At 43.0% G+C, this 16,405-nt stretch overlaps 1 protein-coding gene across 1 annotated transcript in view; it reads left to right on the top strand.

The window, feature by feature from the left end:
- Positions 1 to 16,405, top strand: part of LOC120786165 (POU domain, class 2, transcription factor 2) — a 58,720-nt gene that overhangs the window by 37,563 nt on the left and 4,752 nt on the right. The window contains exons 2-13 of the mRNA XM_040121385.1: positions 7,600 to 7,665; positions 7,809 to 7,837; positions 8,619 to 8,675; positions 10,159 to 10,296; positions 11,571 to 11,894; positions 12,496 to 12,610; positions 12,918 to 13,009; positions 14,085 to 14,348; positions 14,476 to 14,617; positions 15,152 to 15,300; positions 15,931 to 16,128; positions 16,249 to 16,297. Coding sequence (XP_039977319.1) covers positions 7,600 to 7,665; positions 7,809 to 7,837; positions 8,619 to 8,675; positions 10,159 to 10,296; positions 11,571 to 11,894; positions 12,496 to 12,610; positions 12,918 to 13,009; positions 14,085 to 14,348; positions 14,476 to 14,617; positions 15,152 to 15,300; positions 15,931 to 16,128; positions 16,249 to 16,297 — 1,623 coding nt within the window. The remainder of the gene's footprint in view (positions 1 to 7,599; positions 7,666 to 7,808; positions 7,838 to 8,618; positions 8,676 to 10,158; positions 10,297 to 11,570; positions 11,895 to 12,495; positions 12,611 to 12,917; positions 13,010 to 14,084; positions 14,349 to 14,475; positions 14,618 to 15,151; positions 15,301 to 15,930; positions 16,129 to 16,248; positions 16,298 to 16,405) is intronic.

The raw sequence follows: 16,405 nt of genomic DNA, 5'->3' as shown, positions 1-16,405 counted from the left end.
AGGTACATGGATGCAGTACTTTTCCAGTTGTGCATAAACTCACAGAACCAGTAGCCTACATGAATCACAGAAGAACCATCGTCTACACACAATGTTACTCATTCAGTCTCGAGAGGCAGTTACAATGCAGTCTACTCGGTATAAAGATGCATAAAAGAATTCACTTATGAAGAGTATTAACTCCTTAGTAAGAGCATTTTACAGATTAGCGTTCGGAAAGCCCGAAAGTCGACACACTGAAATGCAGTTGTGTGTTGTTTGGCCTTTTTTAAAATCAGGATATGATTGGCATTATCTAGAAAACACAGACAATAGTTTTTCTTTTGTATTGACATAAAACTGTAACCATGAAACGCATTGTGGACGACCTATCGCAACTGAAAGATCCCGATTCATCGCACTCTTTTAGCTCTGCCAGCTGTATAAACTGTAACACATGGTCATTTTGAATTCATGTCCAAGGTGAATTTTTTCTGGCTTCACCTTTTTCTTATCAGACAACTACGATGTGAATATCACCAAAAAAAGAAAAGAAAAGAAAAGAAAAAAAGCCAGAATAATCTTTTAATACTGGTTGTAAAGTGTAAACATCAGTGGACACATTAGCATTCAGCACTTTGTTTGCCTCACACCGAAGCCTGAGCTACGGGCAGGGAAACATGTTTATTCTTAATGATTAACACTCTCCCAGGTTCACACACAAACATGTTAGCAGCAGACTTGCTCACGCATACACTTGTGCGCGCATGTGGACACGGACACACACACAAACACACACACACACACACACACACACACAGTGATCTTTCATTGCTGTTGCCTGGCAACGGGTCTGTGTGTCCTGCATTAGCAGAGCGCTGTCCAGTGGTGCCATGACCGCTGCTGCTGACCACTACTGAAGGAGAGGGGGAGGAAGGTAGAGAAAACAGGGAGGGAGGAAGAGATGTGGAGGGGATGGAGGGACGAAGTGAAAGACTTAGAGAGAGATAAAGGCGCTGAGTTTTAGTTATACAAACATTACTCTGGGATAGAAATGGTGTATTTTTTGTGGATTTTGAATCAGAACCACAGTTAATCCGACAAAATAGTAACATCAGAATAGGAGGCAGACTCTTAGCAACATAGTCTGAAAAATTACTTAAAATAAGACGGAATTCTGGCATACTTAAAGAAATTGTGAAATTAAAATTGTGGGCAAAGAGCAATGTGAAGATCATCAGTTTAATTCAGTCTGCAGCCTTAATGTAAAATAGTTCAGGTACGTATTGACACGCTTAAGAATATCTGTCCATAATAAAGGAAAAACAAAGACAGTAGCTCAAAAGATGTTTTATTAGTACATTTAAACATTTAAAAGCTTGAGCTGAGGATTTGGTTAAATAAGAACCCATCTCAGTTTTTGACAAATGTACTATTTTTCTTCCTTTCTCCTTTATACAGAACATGTGTTTTATGTGATGAGAACTCATCATTTCATTAGACTTCATGAGACCAGACAGACGCTTGGTCTTGGCACAGCCACACTCATCAAGGTGTCTTGGTAAGCTAGTTGGCCAGTCTGCTGAGCCTTAAGGTCACACTTTTTGAAATTCAAGTTTGCCAGGAACTAACCCGCCCTCTAGCACAAAAATAGAGTCCACCAAAACGAGAATCGTTCCTGCCAATGTGTTAGTTTCTGTTTCCAGAGCAGCTTAGCAAATATTGGATAATAAAACTCAGATTTACGAAAGAAAGAGAAGACAAAACCTTTTAGAAAATGAAGCCGGGGGCAGAGAGAGATATGAAAAGAATCTGAGGTTCGAGGGGGATGGACGGAGACGGGAGATGTTAGAGATTAAATTTGACAGAGAGAGGGAAGTGGCAATGGAGGAATTAAGGGAAGGAAAACAGGTAGAGGGTTTTTTATGGAAGAGGGAAGCTTAGAAAGAGGTTCAAGTGAGATGGTCGCATTATGGCTAAGGGAGAAGAGGAAGAGAGGAAATGAGAGAGATCAGAGTAACTCGAGGATGGACCGAGTGGAGGACAAAGAGAGGTGGGAGGTGAGGAACAATGTGGAGGGGGAGGGATGCTAATAGGGAGTGTGAAGCTGGAGCACAGACTCTGTTACACTGGATGTCAAGTCGGGATGTAGAGGCAACTAGCGCGCCGCAGCTAACTCGTTAGCTTTCCGTGTCAGCACCACAAACATAGACGGCGCCTTCAATTTTTCAGTGTTTTCAAAGCCAAATATGTTCCGAATAACCCAAAAAACACTTGGTTAATATTGGAAAGTGACAAGTGAATCAGTGTGCATCCCAGCAGTGTGTTTCTCTGCTGCAGGACTTATTAAACCGGGGTCGGACTTGAAATGGATCATTTTTCATGGGGGGTGAAGGCGTAGGGAGCCAAGAGCAGCCACTCGCGCTCTTCAGCTGAAAGAAAAATCTCCAGGACTCACCAAATTAGGAACAACAGCCTTATTTTCGAACTGAGGATGTTGTGTATTCAGGCAGCCACATAAATATCCAGCAACATGAGAGGAAAAGTAACTATTGCTGTGTAAAGGATGTAGAATATGAAATGAAATATACTCGTGACACATGGTCCTTTTCTCAGATGTGTTGAATCGAATGTTGAATTTTAACCAGCAGAAAAAGAGATGTGCTGCACAGTTTGTGATACCAGTTTAGTTTTCAAAAGTTGAAGCTTAGATTTAAATTCAGCGTTTCTTTTGCTTTTGAAATTAAATAGAGAAGAAAAAAGTACATTTAATGCAAAAGGAAGACTTTGAAAGACTTGACAAAGAAATTGTCTTTCACCGTGGGTCAGTTGGGTTCGCATTAACTTTGCATGCAGATCTTTGTATTTTATTTTAGCAACAAGCTGAATCTGAAATTGCCTCTTTATGGCATTCAGAGTTTCTATTGGGTTTTCCGACAATTTTCTGTGATGCTTAAACACCCAACTCCTGTGAAGGAGTTTATACCTGTCAGATTTTTTTTTGTTCTAACGCTGATACGTATATTTCATCCCTCTCAAAAGTCCTGCCATGTAGGACCAACTGTAAATGTCTTCTTTTTTTTATTTTTATTTTAATATCTTAGATGAGAAAATAGTCAGCAGATTAATGGATAAAATATATAATGCAGTAAATTAAATAAGCCTGTATATGTGATAACTGATAAAAGTTAAAAAGAGCACGGTTTCTCTTCTAGGGTACGACTGTGTGTTGGACCAATTTTTTTTTATTAATTGATAACTATTTTACTGCAGCTTTTACCCCTATAAGTTTTTTTGGGGGGGGGTTTCTGTTACATAGCTGATTTTAAACAGCAGTTGCACATTTGCTCGTTGACACTGCATGTGTGTGTGTGTGTTTGTTTGGTAGTGAATGTGACAGGGGACAGGTGGAAAAGGCAGGCGGCAGGCTGCTTGCTTGTGTGTGTGTGTGTGTGTGTGTGTGTGTGTGTGTATGAGGCGTGAGGTGGCCAAGACCATGTGCCTGACCTCTGACATCCACACGCCAAACAGCTCCGGCACCCCCCCAAACACACACACACACATAAACCCACGCGCCGTCTGTCACCGGCCCCTGACAGGCGTGACCAAGGCGGGGTGGGTGGGCAAAAAGGAGGGAGAATGGAGGGGAGAGGGTAAGCTTAGGACCCCTCCAGCCGTTTTGTCCCCTCCCTTCACTCTTTCCCCCTTTTCTAATTCCCTGACAGTGACCCTGCACCCCACCCCCCCTTTCCCCTAAAACACACACACACACACACACACACACACACACACACACACACACACACACACACACACACACACACACACACGCAGGCAGGCAGGCCATGTCAACCCCAGAAGACAGATACATCATCTGCCCAGTGGCCTCTCTCTCTCCCTCTCTCCCTCTCTCTATGCTATTAGCACTGATAGGATGAGCAAAGAGGGGTGGGGTGGGGGTGGGGCTTTCTGCCCTTGCATTCGCGCGGCTGCTGTCAAACTGCCCCTGGGACGGAAGAGTGTGTTGCGACAGCGGTCACTGAAACTTGGAGAGACATTTTACACTGAAACCAGCTTGTTCAAAAGGCAGAAATGGTCAAAATCAGAGAATTGCGACGGCGTTCAGCAGAGGGAAGAAGATTGATTGCGGGCGAAAACACATTTGCAGATGCGGAGAGGTGTGCGTAATGTTTTAGGAAAAAATAGCTTGATCTAAAATTTAATGTGTTCTGGACATCTGTGACATTTGGGGGCTCGGTGCGTTTGATATTTTAGCATATATGACTAGTGGAGGCTGGGATGGATGGGGGGTGGGGGTTAAAAGGCCCCATGGCCAGAGGGGTTAGGGGCAGTTGAGGCGTTATGGGGAGGGGTGAGCTGAAGGGGAGGGGGGGGGTGATAAAATGATTTTATGGGGTCCCTCTCTTCATATGCTGAGAGCATGAAGTAGCCTGGAATAGTAACGTCTGTGTGGGTTGAATCGGAGTGTATTACATTTAACCCCCCGTTTGAATTAAATGGATCCGGCATTTTAGTAGATTGGGTTTTTGGTTTTTTTTGGTGTTTTTTTTTTGGTTTGTTTTTTTCTTAAATAGTGTGTTTCTGAGGGTGTGTTTGTGCAAGTGGTACGGTTTATAATGGCTAAAGTTGTATTGGTGATAGTGGTAACAACACCAGCACTATTTCAGTACTTGTAATAGAAGCTGCAGTCGTAGTGACAGTAGCAGCAGCGGCAGCAGCACTGCTGACAGTAGATGTAATGTTGGTGCGATTAGTACCAGTATCACTAATGGTAGTAGTGGTGGAATGAGTAGTAATATACAAATTTTTTTTTTATGCACTTCTTTTTACTAATAAATTACTATTTTATCTGAATGTTGCAACAGACCCCAGTTTATAAGCTCAGTAAAATTACACCTACAGTAAATGTGGTTAACATTGAGACGGGTGTAAAACACAGCTCACTTAATTCAGCATGTGGATTGAAGTGGATAACCGGATATTTATAAAACATCAGTTGGGTCTCTGTGTTTTCGTGGCGATTTGGTGTCGGCAAGTAATAACTTCACAGAAAAGTTGCTGCCGAAGGCCAAAGCAGTAAGTCGTGTTTGCGACCGAGGAAACTCTGATATAGTTAAGGTAACTTGAAATGTATATTTGAAATGTTTTTGCCTCATTGCCGAATATCACATCTGGGACATTCGTGTATTCAGAACTCCACTCCGGCTTTAGTGTTGAGGTTATATTTATGTATCGGGCCGTTCATTTGCTCACTTTATCAGAGATCTTATTTCCACATGTACCTTTGACAGCAGATTCCTCCGCCCTCAAAGCTATTTTTTTTTAACTTCTGAATTATTACGATTTTACTACTGACCGCCAAATATGTTTTTTTTCCGATGACTTCTTACTATGTGAGGTGCCTGGTACGCCAACACACACTCCTGCTCAGCATTTCCAAGAGGGTGCTGCCACCATCTGGCTTCCAATAAGCAACTGCAAGCTCTCCACCGGGAGAACGTTCATTCGAGCTTTGGAGAATATGTATTTTCCCTGAATAGCGTTTAAACCAGGCAGATTTACACCCTTGCATTTTGACCCCGGTGAACGACCCAAGACAATGAGACTTACAGGGTGTTATTGACGGGATGGTCGTCAATGGATGACAAGCCTTTTGACAAAACGAATGAACGAGAGATCAAAGGATGCCATTAGCTACTTCATACTCATATTGACCAACTGTAAATCCTTCTAATGTCTAATGTCGGTGGATAATTACCTTGTAGGTTGAGGTTGACATTAATGTACATTATGATAGACGAGAAAGAGGAATGAAGTCGAACCAATCTGTCCTTCTCTCTTATTTCTTTCATTGTACCTTTTCCTTATTTTTGATCTTCCCCTAATTTACTTGGGATTTTGATTTTTCTCAGAGCAGCCGTACATTGTTCCATCTCTCTCTCTCTCTTTCTCTCTCTCTCTCTCTCTCTCTCTCTCTCTCTCCTCTCTCTCTCTCTCCCTCTCTCTCTCCCCCCTGCCCGTTCGTAACACCCTCCTTCATTCTTTCCTCTCCACCTCCTCTCATCACACCTTGAACTTGTCTGTGACCCCGATGATGAGATTACCACGCGCACAAACACAAACACACCATACACACAGACACACTCACCCACACACACACACACACACACACACACACTCTCACACTGGGCTTATATATAATTTCTAATAAGACCTTCTCTTCTTTTGTTTTCAAGTGTTCGTTCTTTCCTTGTCTGACATGTTCTGCAATATATCATACAGAATAGGTGCATCCTCCGTGTGTGTGTGTGTGTGTGTGTGTGTGTGTGTGTGTGTGTGTGTGTGTGTGTGTATGTATGTGTGCATAGGGTTTAAAGAAGGCAGTGAGGCGGCAGGATGGAAGCTGTAGTTATAATTATAGCAAGGAGGAAGAATAGCAGGGTAGAAGATGTAAGCTGTAGTTTTATCCGGTATACTTTGATTATTTTGACAGTTCAGCCCCTGTCAGACACATGAACACCGTGTCAGAGGCAAAACGTTCTTACTGTGTCTTTATCGAGATGTCTCCTCTCTGGTCGGGCCGGTGCTGTAGCTGAGCCGTTTAGCGCAGAAGTCCCGAGCTGAAGAGAAAAGATTAATAAAAGCACGAGACAGACAGATGTTCAGAACACAGAGCAGGGGGTGAAGAAGTGTTTTATCCAAGATGGCGGTAGCGGCGGCGGCGGCTGTGCTGAGTAATGGCCGGTGCTCAGGTAAGCAGTTCCTCTGGCGTCGTACTTCCCGGACAAATTGCTCCTGCAATCCCAGAAGTCACCACAAACAGAAGGTAGAGCGAGGGTAGTTAGGATGAGGTCTGCCACAAAAAGCCGATTCTTGATCCCAGTGCCACCTCCCGGGTCCATAAGGTTTACATTTATAGAACTAAATTAGAGTATCGAATCAACAATTTGGTTGGTCACGTATAAAGTTTTTGCTTAGCAGAGTTTTCCTCTTGGTTGTTTGCAGGTCATATATAATGGAAACAGAATGAAACTATGAGCAGGAGTAATTTTTAAAAGTCTCTTATCTCTTCTTGATTAAAAAAGAAACAAATAAGCTGCACTGTATCATCCAAACCTGAACTTTTCAAGAGCTAAGAGGATCACCTTTGGTTTTACCTTGTTAAATCAATTCGATAAATTACAGCACAACTATGGGACCAAAACAGATGCATTTCATGAACAAATATTTCTATGCAAATTATGATTATTAAAATGTTTGGAATGATTTGAATAATGGAAGTTTAAAAATGATAACTAATTTCATGTTACATCATTGTTCTGTCATTTTACATTTATCAGTTTAATGAGCAACCTCATCTCTCATTTGCATTGGTAACATTGGCAACACTTTCACTGTTGTGTGATAAAAATGCTGCAAATTTATTTTATTCTGCGCTCCAGAGAAATTGGGAGAGAAAAGTGTACCCAGACCAGGGATTTGAACCAACGGCCCTCTGTTTCTCTGACACTGTCAGCTGCGGTAGCATGATATTGTGATATTACCTGTGTGTATCCCCTGTGCACCTGTCTGATGTGTATCTGCATGTTTTTCCTGCAGATATCAGGATGTCTAAAGCAGCAGAGGAGGAGAAGCCTGGGGCTGACTATCCAGGGGACAGTTCAGGTACCATACATCGACACGCGCACACACACACACACACACACACACACACACACACACACACACACACACACACACACACACACACACACACACACACACACACGATGTCTAATAAACAGTTCATGTGTCCCTTTGTGTTTCAGACTCTGACAGAAACAGCCCTGATGACCAGGTAAGTTTCTACATTTAGTCTTAACTCTGACTCTAATAGTACTGAGCATGTTTTTGAAGTTATTTCAGCTTTTATTTTATTCAGCTTATGAATAAAATCCGTATACCACTGTATTATATAGATTATGATTTTTGTCCTGAATAATCTACAAATGTAAGTTATTACAATGCAGTAAATATCTTAATAAATAAATTCATTACAGCAACAATGAGCAAGCAACAATCATCACAATGACATTTAATGCTACTTATCTTTATTATCAGGGTGGCTTGACATTTTTCTGGGTAGTAAACACTATACCTTTCAAATCATGGGGCATGATTATGAACATCCATATGAAACATTAACTATGTATTGAGAGAGCTTTAAATCCTCATTAGAAATTATTTGACAGCGACAGCAGCAGTATCTCTTTTGCTGTATATTAAAACATAAACTGCAAAGCAACTGTGTTTTTTTTAAGCAAAAACGACCTCTCAGCACTTTTTGGGAACATCCACACGTCTCAACAGTTATTTTGGTTTCGTGTGGATCTCCTCTTTTGTTCAAACTTTGACCAAGCAGTATCGGTGACATGACATTTTCTCCTGTCTGCTTTTTATGTTTGAATAACTGATCGCAGTCCATCAGAGGGCGAGAGTAACTGCAACTGTGATTCACTGTGGCAGATTTCTGGGCAGCGTTTCACCTGAATCTCTCATTGGATGATGCAGATGTTGTGAATGTTTGTGACTTTTTTTTTTTTTTCTTTCTTTTCTTTTACTTGTATGTGTTACTGCAGGCCCAGCCAATGAAAACCAGCCCCTTCAGCCTCTCTCCCACACTGGCTGGCAGCAAGGTGAGCCACTTCATACGTGCAGTGTGTGTGTCTGTGTGTGTGTGTGTGTGTGTGTGTGTGTGTGTGTGTGTGGAAGCTCTCATAAATATTGGCTGTCAACAGCTTCAATAACAAAACTCTGTATCAGTTGAACCTTTATGTGTGTATATAAAGGCTATGAGGAGCTGAGTCATTATTATGTGTGTGAGCATGAATGCATCCGGCTGGAGTTCATGGCTTTTGGCGCTCAGGGTGAAACGTGGGAAAACTTGGGGAACATCCAACATGCAAATCGGTGACCTCATCCGTTCCCACCCTGCTGAGAAGCAAAAGGGCCCTGAGAGAAAAAGGCAGAAAGAGAAAAAGATGTGAATGTAGCGACGGTGAGTGACAGACGTAGAAATGCACCACAGTACAGCGGAGGCGGCGGGTTAATGACAGGGCTTTGAGCAGGTTACGACATCCTAGAGATCAGAGGTCTGCAGTTTGGGAGTTTTTCTGACACCACAAAAATGAGGAGGACGTACTCGTCTTTCTGGTCAGAAACGCATCAACCTGGGAATCGGGGGGAAGCAGCAAGACAGGGAGTGAAGCTCGTATTCACAAAGTCAAAACAAGGAGAACTAATGAAGTGTCTTTGACTTTGTCTTTTTTTTTCTTTTCAACCACAATCTGGTTCATCGTTTCATGCTTCTGCATTCTGTTCCCTAAACTATAATTTAAAACCATGAATGATAACTGGTTTATCATTTTAGCTTTGCAGCACTCGTAATTATGCCGCTGCTGAAAGATGGGATCTGTTGAATATTTTGTAAATATGCTTTCCAGCTGATCTCTCACTCAGTGTTTTAAGAGCTGAGTTTGTATCTGAGATAAAGCAAAACATGGAGTGTGATGGCAGAAATATGCCTGAAATTAGGTCTAAATTGGTATGTATTTGCATGCAAAATGGCTACAAAAATAGTGTGTCAACCTGGTTTTGAACACTGAAGTGGGCACAAACTGGTGGACATTTCTTTACAGTGAACGTCACTGCCTCCCTCTACACCTGTGTCACACAATTAGTTGTGTTTCAGGATTTGTGTTTCTAGTCTAGCGCCTCAGTTTCTCATTAATGAGATGGATTTTTTGCACTGGAATGGCTGTGCACGCAAAGGCATTAAAAATGGAGCGACAGATTTTCGGTTATCCACAGGATTTTCAGACTCCCCCCACCTGAAGTTGAATGTCTATAATTAAAGAGACATGCTCTTCCAGCATTGTGTTTAACAGCACTTTGATACGGTGCAGGTTCAGTAGCGTTTCTCATGTACAGTACTCCCACAACAATGTAATAAGTCAGATTGTCAGCAGTAGATGGCAGCGGCTGTACTTATCAGCTCCGAGAGCTGAGTGCGTGCGTTGCAGTGTGAAGAAGATGCAGCATGTTCTTTGCCTGGATTAATGCAGTTTAAACAAATGACTCTTGCCACAAGAAAAAATTTACGTTTGCTTTCTCCTTTAGGGAAAGAGCGAGGAGAGCTCTGAGATGACCCACAGCACTGTTCCTCCTGCTCCTCCACCACCTCCCACCCAACAACAGCAGCAACAGACCCAACACCACCACACACAGCTGATGCTGGCTGGCAGTCAGCTAGCAGGGGTAAGAAAACACAGAGGCGCGCGCACACACAGAGTAAATGATATGATTAGTAATGATGAAAAATAGTAGTGTGGCTGGTAGATTTGACCCCCTTCTTTGCATCAGAGTTGTATTTCTAGATTGGACAAGAAAAACGATTTGGAAATATATAAGCACCTGACTACTGAGTATAAACTATACAATGCTTCATAATGTGGTGTAGTAATCTACAATCCAGGGCTTGAATATTTTAGTCTCAAATTGATCGTCTAAAAAAACAAGTGTGATCACACGAGAGACTTTGTGTCATCTGATCCAAAGCGAAAGAGTTTCTGTTCACCCTACCCAATTACAAGCGAAGCACAGCCTTGGAACAAAAGTCGCATATGACCAAATTCTTTATTTGACAAACAGTTTTGATGACCTGTCAAAACAGTCCCAGTCTCAGTTGAAATCGTAGCTGAGCATGAAGGACTTTTCTGTGATCTTTTTCGTGGTTTATCTTCTCCGGTGCGTAGGTAAGAACAGAAGAAGTGGCTGAATATGAGAAGCCAGTCCAGCTTTCAGTTTTCCCTAAGCTCATTTTACTTCTCTGGGATTTGCTAAAATGATGAACTGCTACCTTAAAGATGTCCACATCTGTTTCTAAAATTTCTCTTACTTCGAATGGGCAGTTTAGCACAGCTCCAACCTGGTAAAACCAACCAGACTGAAGAGTTAAACACTCCGAGAATTAAATAAGCCGCTCCAACCATGCCTCAGTGTGTACGTGCCTTTGTTTAGTTCATAATGTTACGTTCAGAGTAATGTTGTGACACGCGTCATGCTCCACCATACAGGAAAATATTCAGTGTAAGCCGCGACGAAAGGACAAGGAAACACTTGCACAACCTGTAGTAAAATTGTCTAGTGTACTGTACTTGGATTAGGGTGAAATACCTAAGCTGAAGGTTCTTTAAGTTAAGTGGGCGGCTTTTCTTGCTTGTCTTGCTCTGGCATGCTTTTACTGTCCACTAACAGATTCACCTGCACCACTGTTCCCTAAATGCTTAACTGACGCTGCTCTTTGTTCTCTCTCCTGACTCCACTTTTGTCTTCATTTTATTCTTCCTCCGCGCGATCATTCTCTCGTCACTTTCTTCTGTCATACTTCTACTCGTCCTTCACCTCTCCCTCTTCTTCTTCCGTCCCTTTACCCCTTTGCATGTTTACATCTTCATCCTTTTTCCCATCACTCTCCTCATTGCCACCACCTCATTCCTGCTCCTCCCCCTCCTCCTCCTGCTCCCCCCCAGCTTGCCGCTCTCCTGCCGGCCCAGCAGCAGCTGCTCCTCCAGCAGGCTCAGGCTCAGCTCCTGGCTGCCGCCGTTCAGCAGTCGAACGCGGCGCACGCGGCGCACGCTGCTCACGCTGCCCACGCCGCCGCGCAGCAACAAGCCAACCAGCAGCAGCAGCAGCAGCAGCAGCAGCAGCAGCAACAACAGCAGCAGAAGCAAGCACAGTCCCAGCAGCAACAGCAGCAGCACCAACAGCCAACCAAACAGGAGCAAACAGTCCAGGCCCCACCTCCACCACCACCACAGCTGGCTCTGTCGCAGCCAATCCAGCTCACAGCGCAGGTATGAGCAGGCAGAGCTTTAATGACCACTATTTACCTGGGCACGAAAAAGTGACATGTTTTTAATTTATTCATTTCTTTAACTGTCAGTTGAGTTTATTGAGGAATTACATTTACCAAGAACCCTCCAAGCAAAAAACACACATCATAGACTACAACATACAGAGTCTGGAAAACTAATAAAACTTTACAAAGATACACACACACATGCACAGATAATACGTATTACTATAAAGATCCATTCATTAAGATTCAGATCATTTGGGGACTTTTCTTATTAGTCTCTAAATGTGTCCGAAAATTAAAATTCATTTGAATGTGCCAAATTTAGTTGAATTCCTGGAGCGTGCCTTTAATTTTCTAATAAACCTTATCCAATAATTTGACAGTGGCTCTCCAGTGGATAGCGATGCACTGGGGTCACATGTTCTCTCTGAGTTGCACTCTTGACACTTTTTCTCATTTCCGGCCGTCAATTTAGTTCTAATAATTGAAGATGTTTTTGTTTTGTTTGTTTTTCTAAATTGATGAGATGACTTTTTCGTGACCTGGCCTGGCGTATCGCTGCTCTTTATTGAAATGTGTTTGTGTTTGTGTTCCAGGATATCCAGCAGTTGTTGCAGCTCCAGCAGCTGGTTTTGATGCCGGGTCATCCTCTCCAGTCTCCTGCCCAGTTCCTCCTGTCTCAGCCAGCTCAGGCGCAGCAGCCACAGCAGGGTGAGGAAGCTTAGGAATCTTCTGGCTCTCAGTTCTAATCATTCTAAACACTCTCTCATAAACACTCAACAGTTAATCTGAAGATTAAAACGGACCCCACACACTGGTGGTCGTGAGCATACTGGGCAAGAACTACTTTATCCTAATTATCATTGAAAATACTCTGTGAATATTTGTTTTTATGTTTGCCTTGTGTAGCTGTTCAGCTGTTTATTTTTTTTGTTTTGTTCCTCACCTGATTGCTTTTGTTGGCTGATTAATTGAATCGTAATTGGATTGGTTGGTTTATTGGTTTGAATTTTCACAGGTTTGCTTTCAACATCAAATCTGATCCAGCTACCTCAGCAAAGCGCAGGGGGACTACTGACAACACCACCTCGCCTGGGACTTCAAGCACAGGTAGGAAATCAGTGTGTGTGTGTGTGTGTGAGAGAGAGAGTGAAAGAAAGAGTGAGGGAGAACTTGTGAGGCTACAGAACCTAACTATAACACGAGTGGGACTTGTTTTTTCATGCCAATCAAACAGATGTTGAATCTCTGCCCCACAGAGCATCTGTGAGACTGTTATTCACCACCATCAACCCTCATCGGCTGCAAACCACCAGCCGAATGAAAAACACACTTTACTATCCTCCAAGTCCTGCTCTGCTTTAACAGACACGTGTAACAAAGCAGCACAGGTCACTTTATGTTTTAAGAAAATGGCTGGTGTTCGTTGCAAAAATCCGTTTTTCCACAGGTAAAAAGACGAGGTAGCTGCTTAGTACAACCTATATGTTCATAGCAGGTTCTTCTCATAACAGACGTAGTTTCTGAGTCCAGTGAGGATCTTCAATCTTGACAATATATTCACACCCAAGTCAAGCAGCTCACCTTGTGTACTCAGCCTTTATCTTCTATAACATAATGCATGAATGCATCCTCACACATGCAAGGACCGTTATAGATTTTTCATTAAGCCGCGGTGAAGTCATGTCAAACACAACGGCAGGCGTGCCCTCTTTGCTCGTGTATTTTATGCACAGAGACGGTGAATGTAAATGAGGCGTGTCGCAGCAGATATCATGCATGATGTCTGGTCAATTAGTTGATACTCCCGAAGCTCACGGGGTCACATTCCTGCTTTGACGTATTATATGTGTTTTCTATAATCAACTGACATTAAAGTCATAGTATTTTTCCTACTGTTAGTAAAAGAAAAGAAAAGATGCACATGTTTTTTTGTGTGTGTATGACGTCTGTCAAATCAGTATCATATGTCAAGACACGCAGGGTCATATGATTGTGTTTTATGTATTTTCCCCAGCCGATCGCCTCATATTTATTCACTTTCTGGTTTATTTCAGTTCCTGGAAAGAGAAAATACTTTTTTCTCAGATATTTATTTTTTTCAGTCCCTTGACAGCCCTCTAAAATCCAGCAGTAAGCCATAGTACCGGCGCTCACATGTACATTTGGTTTGCTGACATTACAGAGGGAGAAGAACAGTGACGCTGTGGTCGGCGGAGGCAGCGGCAGCAGTGGCTCTATAGTTGCCACCGGCAGCGGCGGCGTTGGCGTAGTGACGTCTGTAGGAGCAACATCTGCGTCCAGCAGTGCCATGGCTTCCACCCTGGGCTCCAGCTTGACCCCTGGTGGCCACGGGGGCCACATGGGGGAAGAGCCCAGCGACCTGGAGGAGCTGGAGCAGTTTGCCCGCACCTTCAAACAGCGACGCATCAAGCTGGGATTCACGCAGGTAAGAGACACAGATAAAAGGAAGGTTTACAGCAGCGTGTGTGTATGTGTACATGTATTTGTATATCGGAGTGTGTCCACATTTGCATGTTTCAGTGTGTTTCTGACATTTTTTGCATTTCCATCAGGGAGACGTCGGCGTGGCCATGGGCAAACTGTATGGCAACGATTTCAGCCAGACCACCATCTCCCGCTTCGAAGCTCTCAACCTGAGCTTTAAGAACATGTGCAAGCTGAAACCACTGCTGGAGAAGTGGCTGAGTGATGCAGGTGAGTGCCTGAGAGCATTCGGAGCAGGTGTCCTTGACTTTGCTGTCAACACTGGTCACGACACTGAGATCTTTCTAAAAAATAAAAAAACATTTTTTTTCTTGCAATTATTCATTTTTCATGACTTTAAAGTTTCGGAATTGAGCTTTGAAACTCAACCTAAGTTTTGGAAAATAAAAAAAAAATTGGAAATATTATTAACTAAAGACCCTGAAATTCTGTTGCTTGTGCGGTATTTTGATATATCTATAATACGGATATTTATGCACTATTTCATCTGATTAAATGGCCGTACTCAGCTATACTGTGTGTCAGCATCAGCACTATAAGTCTAAAGTTATCAATATATATTTTTTGAAATTGATATCACCATATGAATTAAGTACAAACAACTTTGCTCTTTTACTTCAAACAAACCATTCTCGTCTTCACTGCTTTTCTCCCCTGCTTTTTCTGTCTGTTGGCCTGCATGTCTTCATGTCTCTCACTCTCTCTCTGTCTCTCTCTGCCTCTGCCCGTCTCTCTTTCTGACAGAAACAATGGCGGTAGACAGCATGCTGCCCAGCCCCTCCTCTATCTCCTCCCCAATGCTGGGAATTGAGGGGCTGCCCGGCCGACGCAGGAAGAAACGCACCAGCATCGAGACCAATGTGCGAGTGGTCCTAGAGCGCAACTTCAGCGCGGTAGGAGGCTGATTTGTCTGAATCTGTCGGTCTGCACATGGAGACTGGCACAAAATATCCACAAAATGATATCGTGGCATTCAGAAAATTCATATCGAAAGTCAGTGTGTATTTCTAACGGAGATCCAAATGGTATGGAAATGTAATCTAAATTATGCACGTTTCAGCTTTGCTTTTATGTAAATAATGACTGCGATAATTAAAACAAATGCAGTCGTTTTTTCAAGCAAGAGGCACTAAGTGTTTTCCAGAGGAAGGGAACTGAATTACAATAATGAGAGATAGGGCACCCTAACAACAGCATTAACGATACACTTAGTGGTCAGTTTATTAGGCACACCATCAACTGAATTAACGCCTCTCTGATAGTCTCAACCAAAACTGCTCATTATAAGCTTTGTAAAAGTAGAATATGGGGCTGAGCTCTCGTATTGGGTTGCATTAGATTTTCAAGGTGCGTTTCTCTCAACATCTGCCTCTGTCTCTCCAAACCAGGGTCCTGTTTTAAGATAAATTTCAATCTTTTTCATTACGCAACTATTACTAGAATTTGTCTGACAGAAGCCTACACCGATTTCGGTACTTCCCCTCCTGCCCGTTTAGTCCTCGGTCTGATGTTTTCCTCCTCAGAACCAGAAGCCTACCTCGGAAGAGATCCTGCTAATGGCGGAACAGCTCAACATGGAGAAGGAGGTGATTCGTGTTTGGTTCTGCAACCGCCGTCAGAAAGAGAAACGCATCAATCCCTCCAGCAGCACCACCCCTCCCCTGCCCAGCCAGACCTCGCCTGTTGTGACGCACAAAGCCCCCTGCTACAGCCCGCACATGGTACAGTCCACCGTGAATCCACTAACCCTTCACCACTTGAACACTTTTTTTTGTGTGTGTGTAATTTCAGAGGTTGACCTGATGTTTGTTTCCTAATTTCTTCCCCCTCACTCTCTCCAGATATCGAGTCAGGGTCTGTCCCAGGTCACCACCAGCCTCAGCACAACAGGTGAGCTGTAATTACTGTTTGTGCCTGTGTAGAGTCACATCAATGAATTATTAAAGGCTTGAGCAGTGCTTCTCAATTGTGTTTTTAGAACCCAAAGGTCGGTCACAG

This window comes from Xiphias gladius, chromosome 24 (assembly GCF_016859285.1).
Source record: "Xiphias gladius isolate SHS-SW01 ecotype Sanya breed wild chromosome 24, ASM1685928v1, whole genome shotgun sequence".
In the NCBI taxonomy this organism is placed as follows: domain Eukaryota; kingdom Metazoa; phylum Chordata; class Actinopteri; order Istiophoriformes; family Xiphiidae; genus Xiphias; species Xiphias gladius.
The sequence above is the reverse complement of the archived record's forward strand: the minus strand, read 5'-3'. Positions and strand labels throughout refer to the sequence as shown.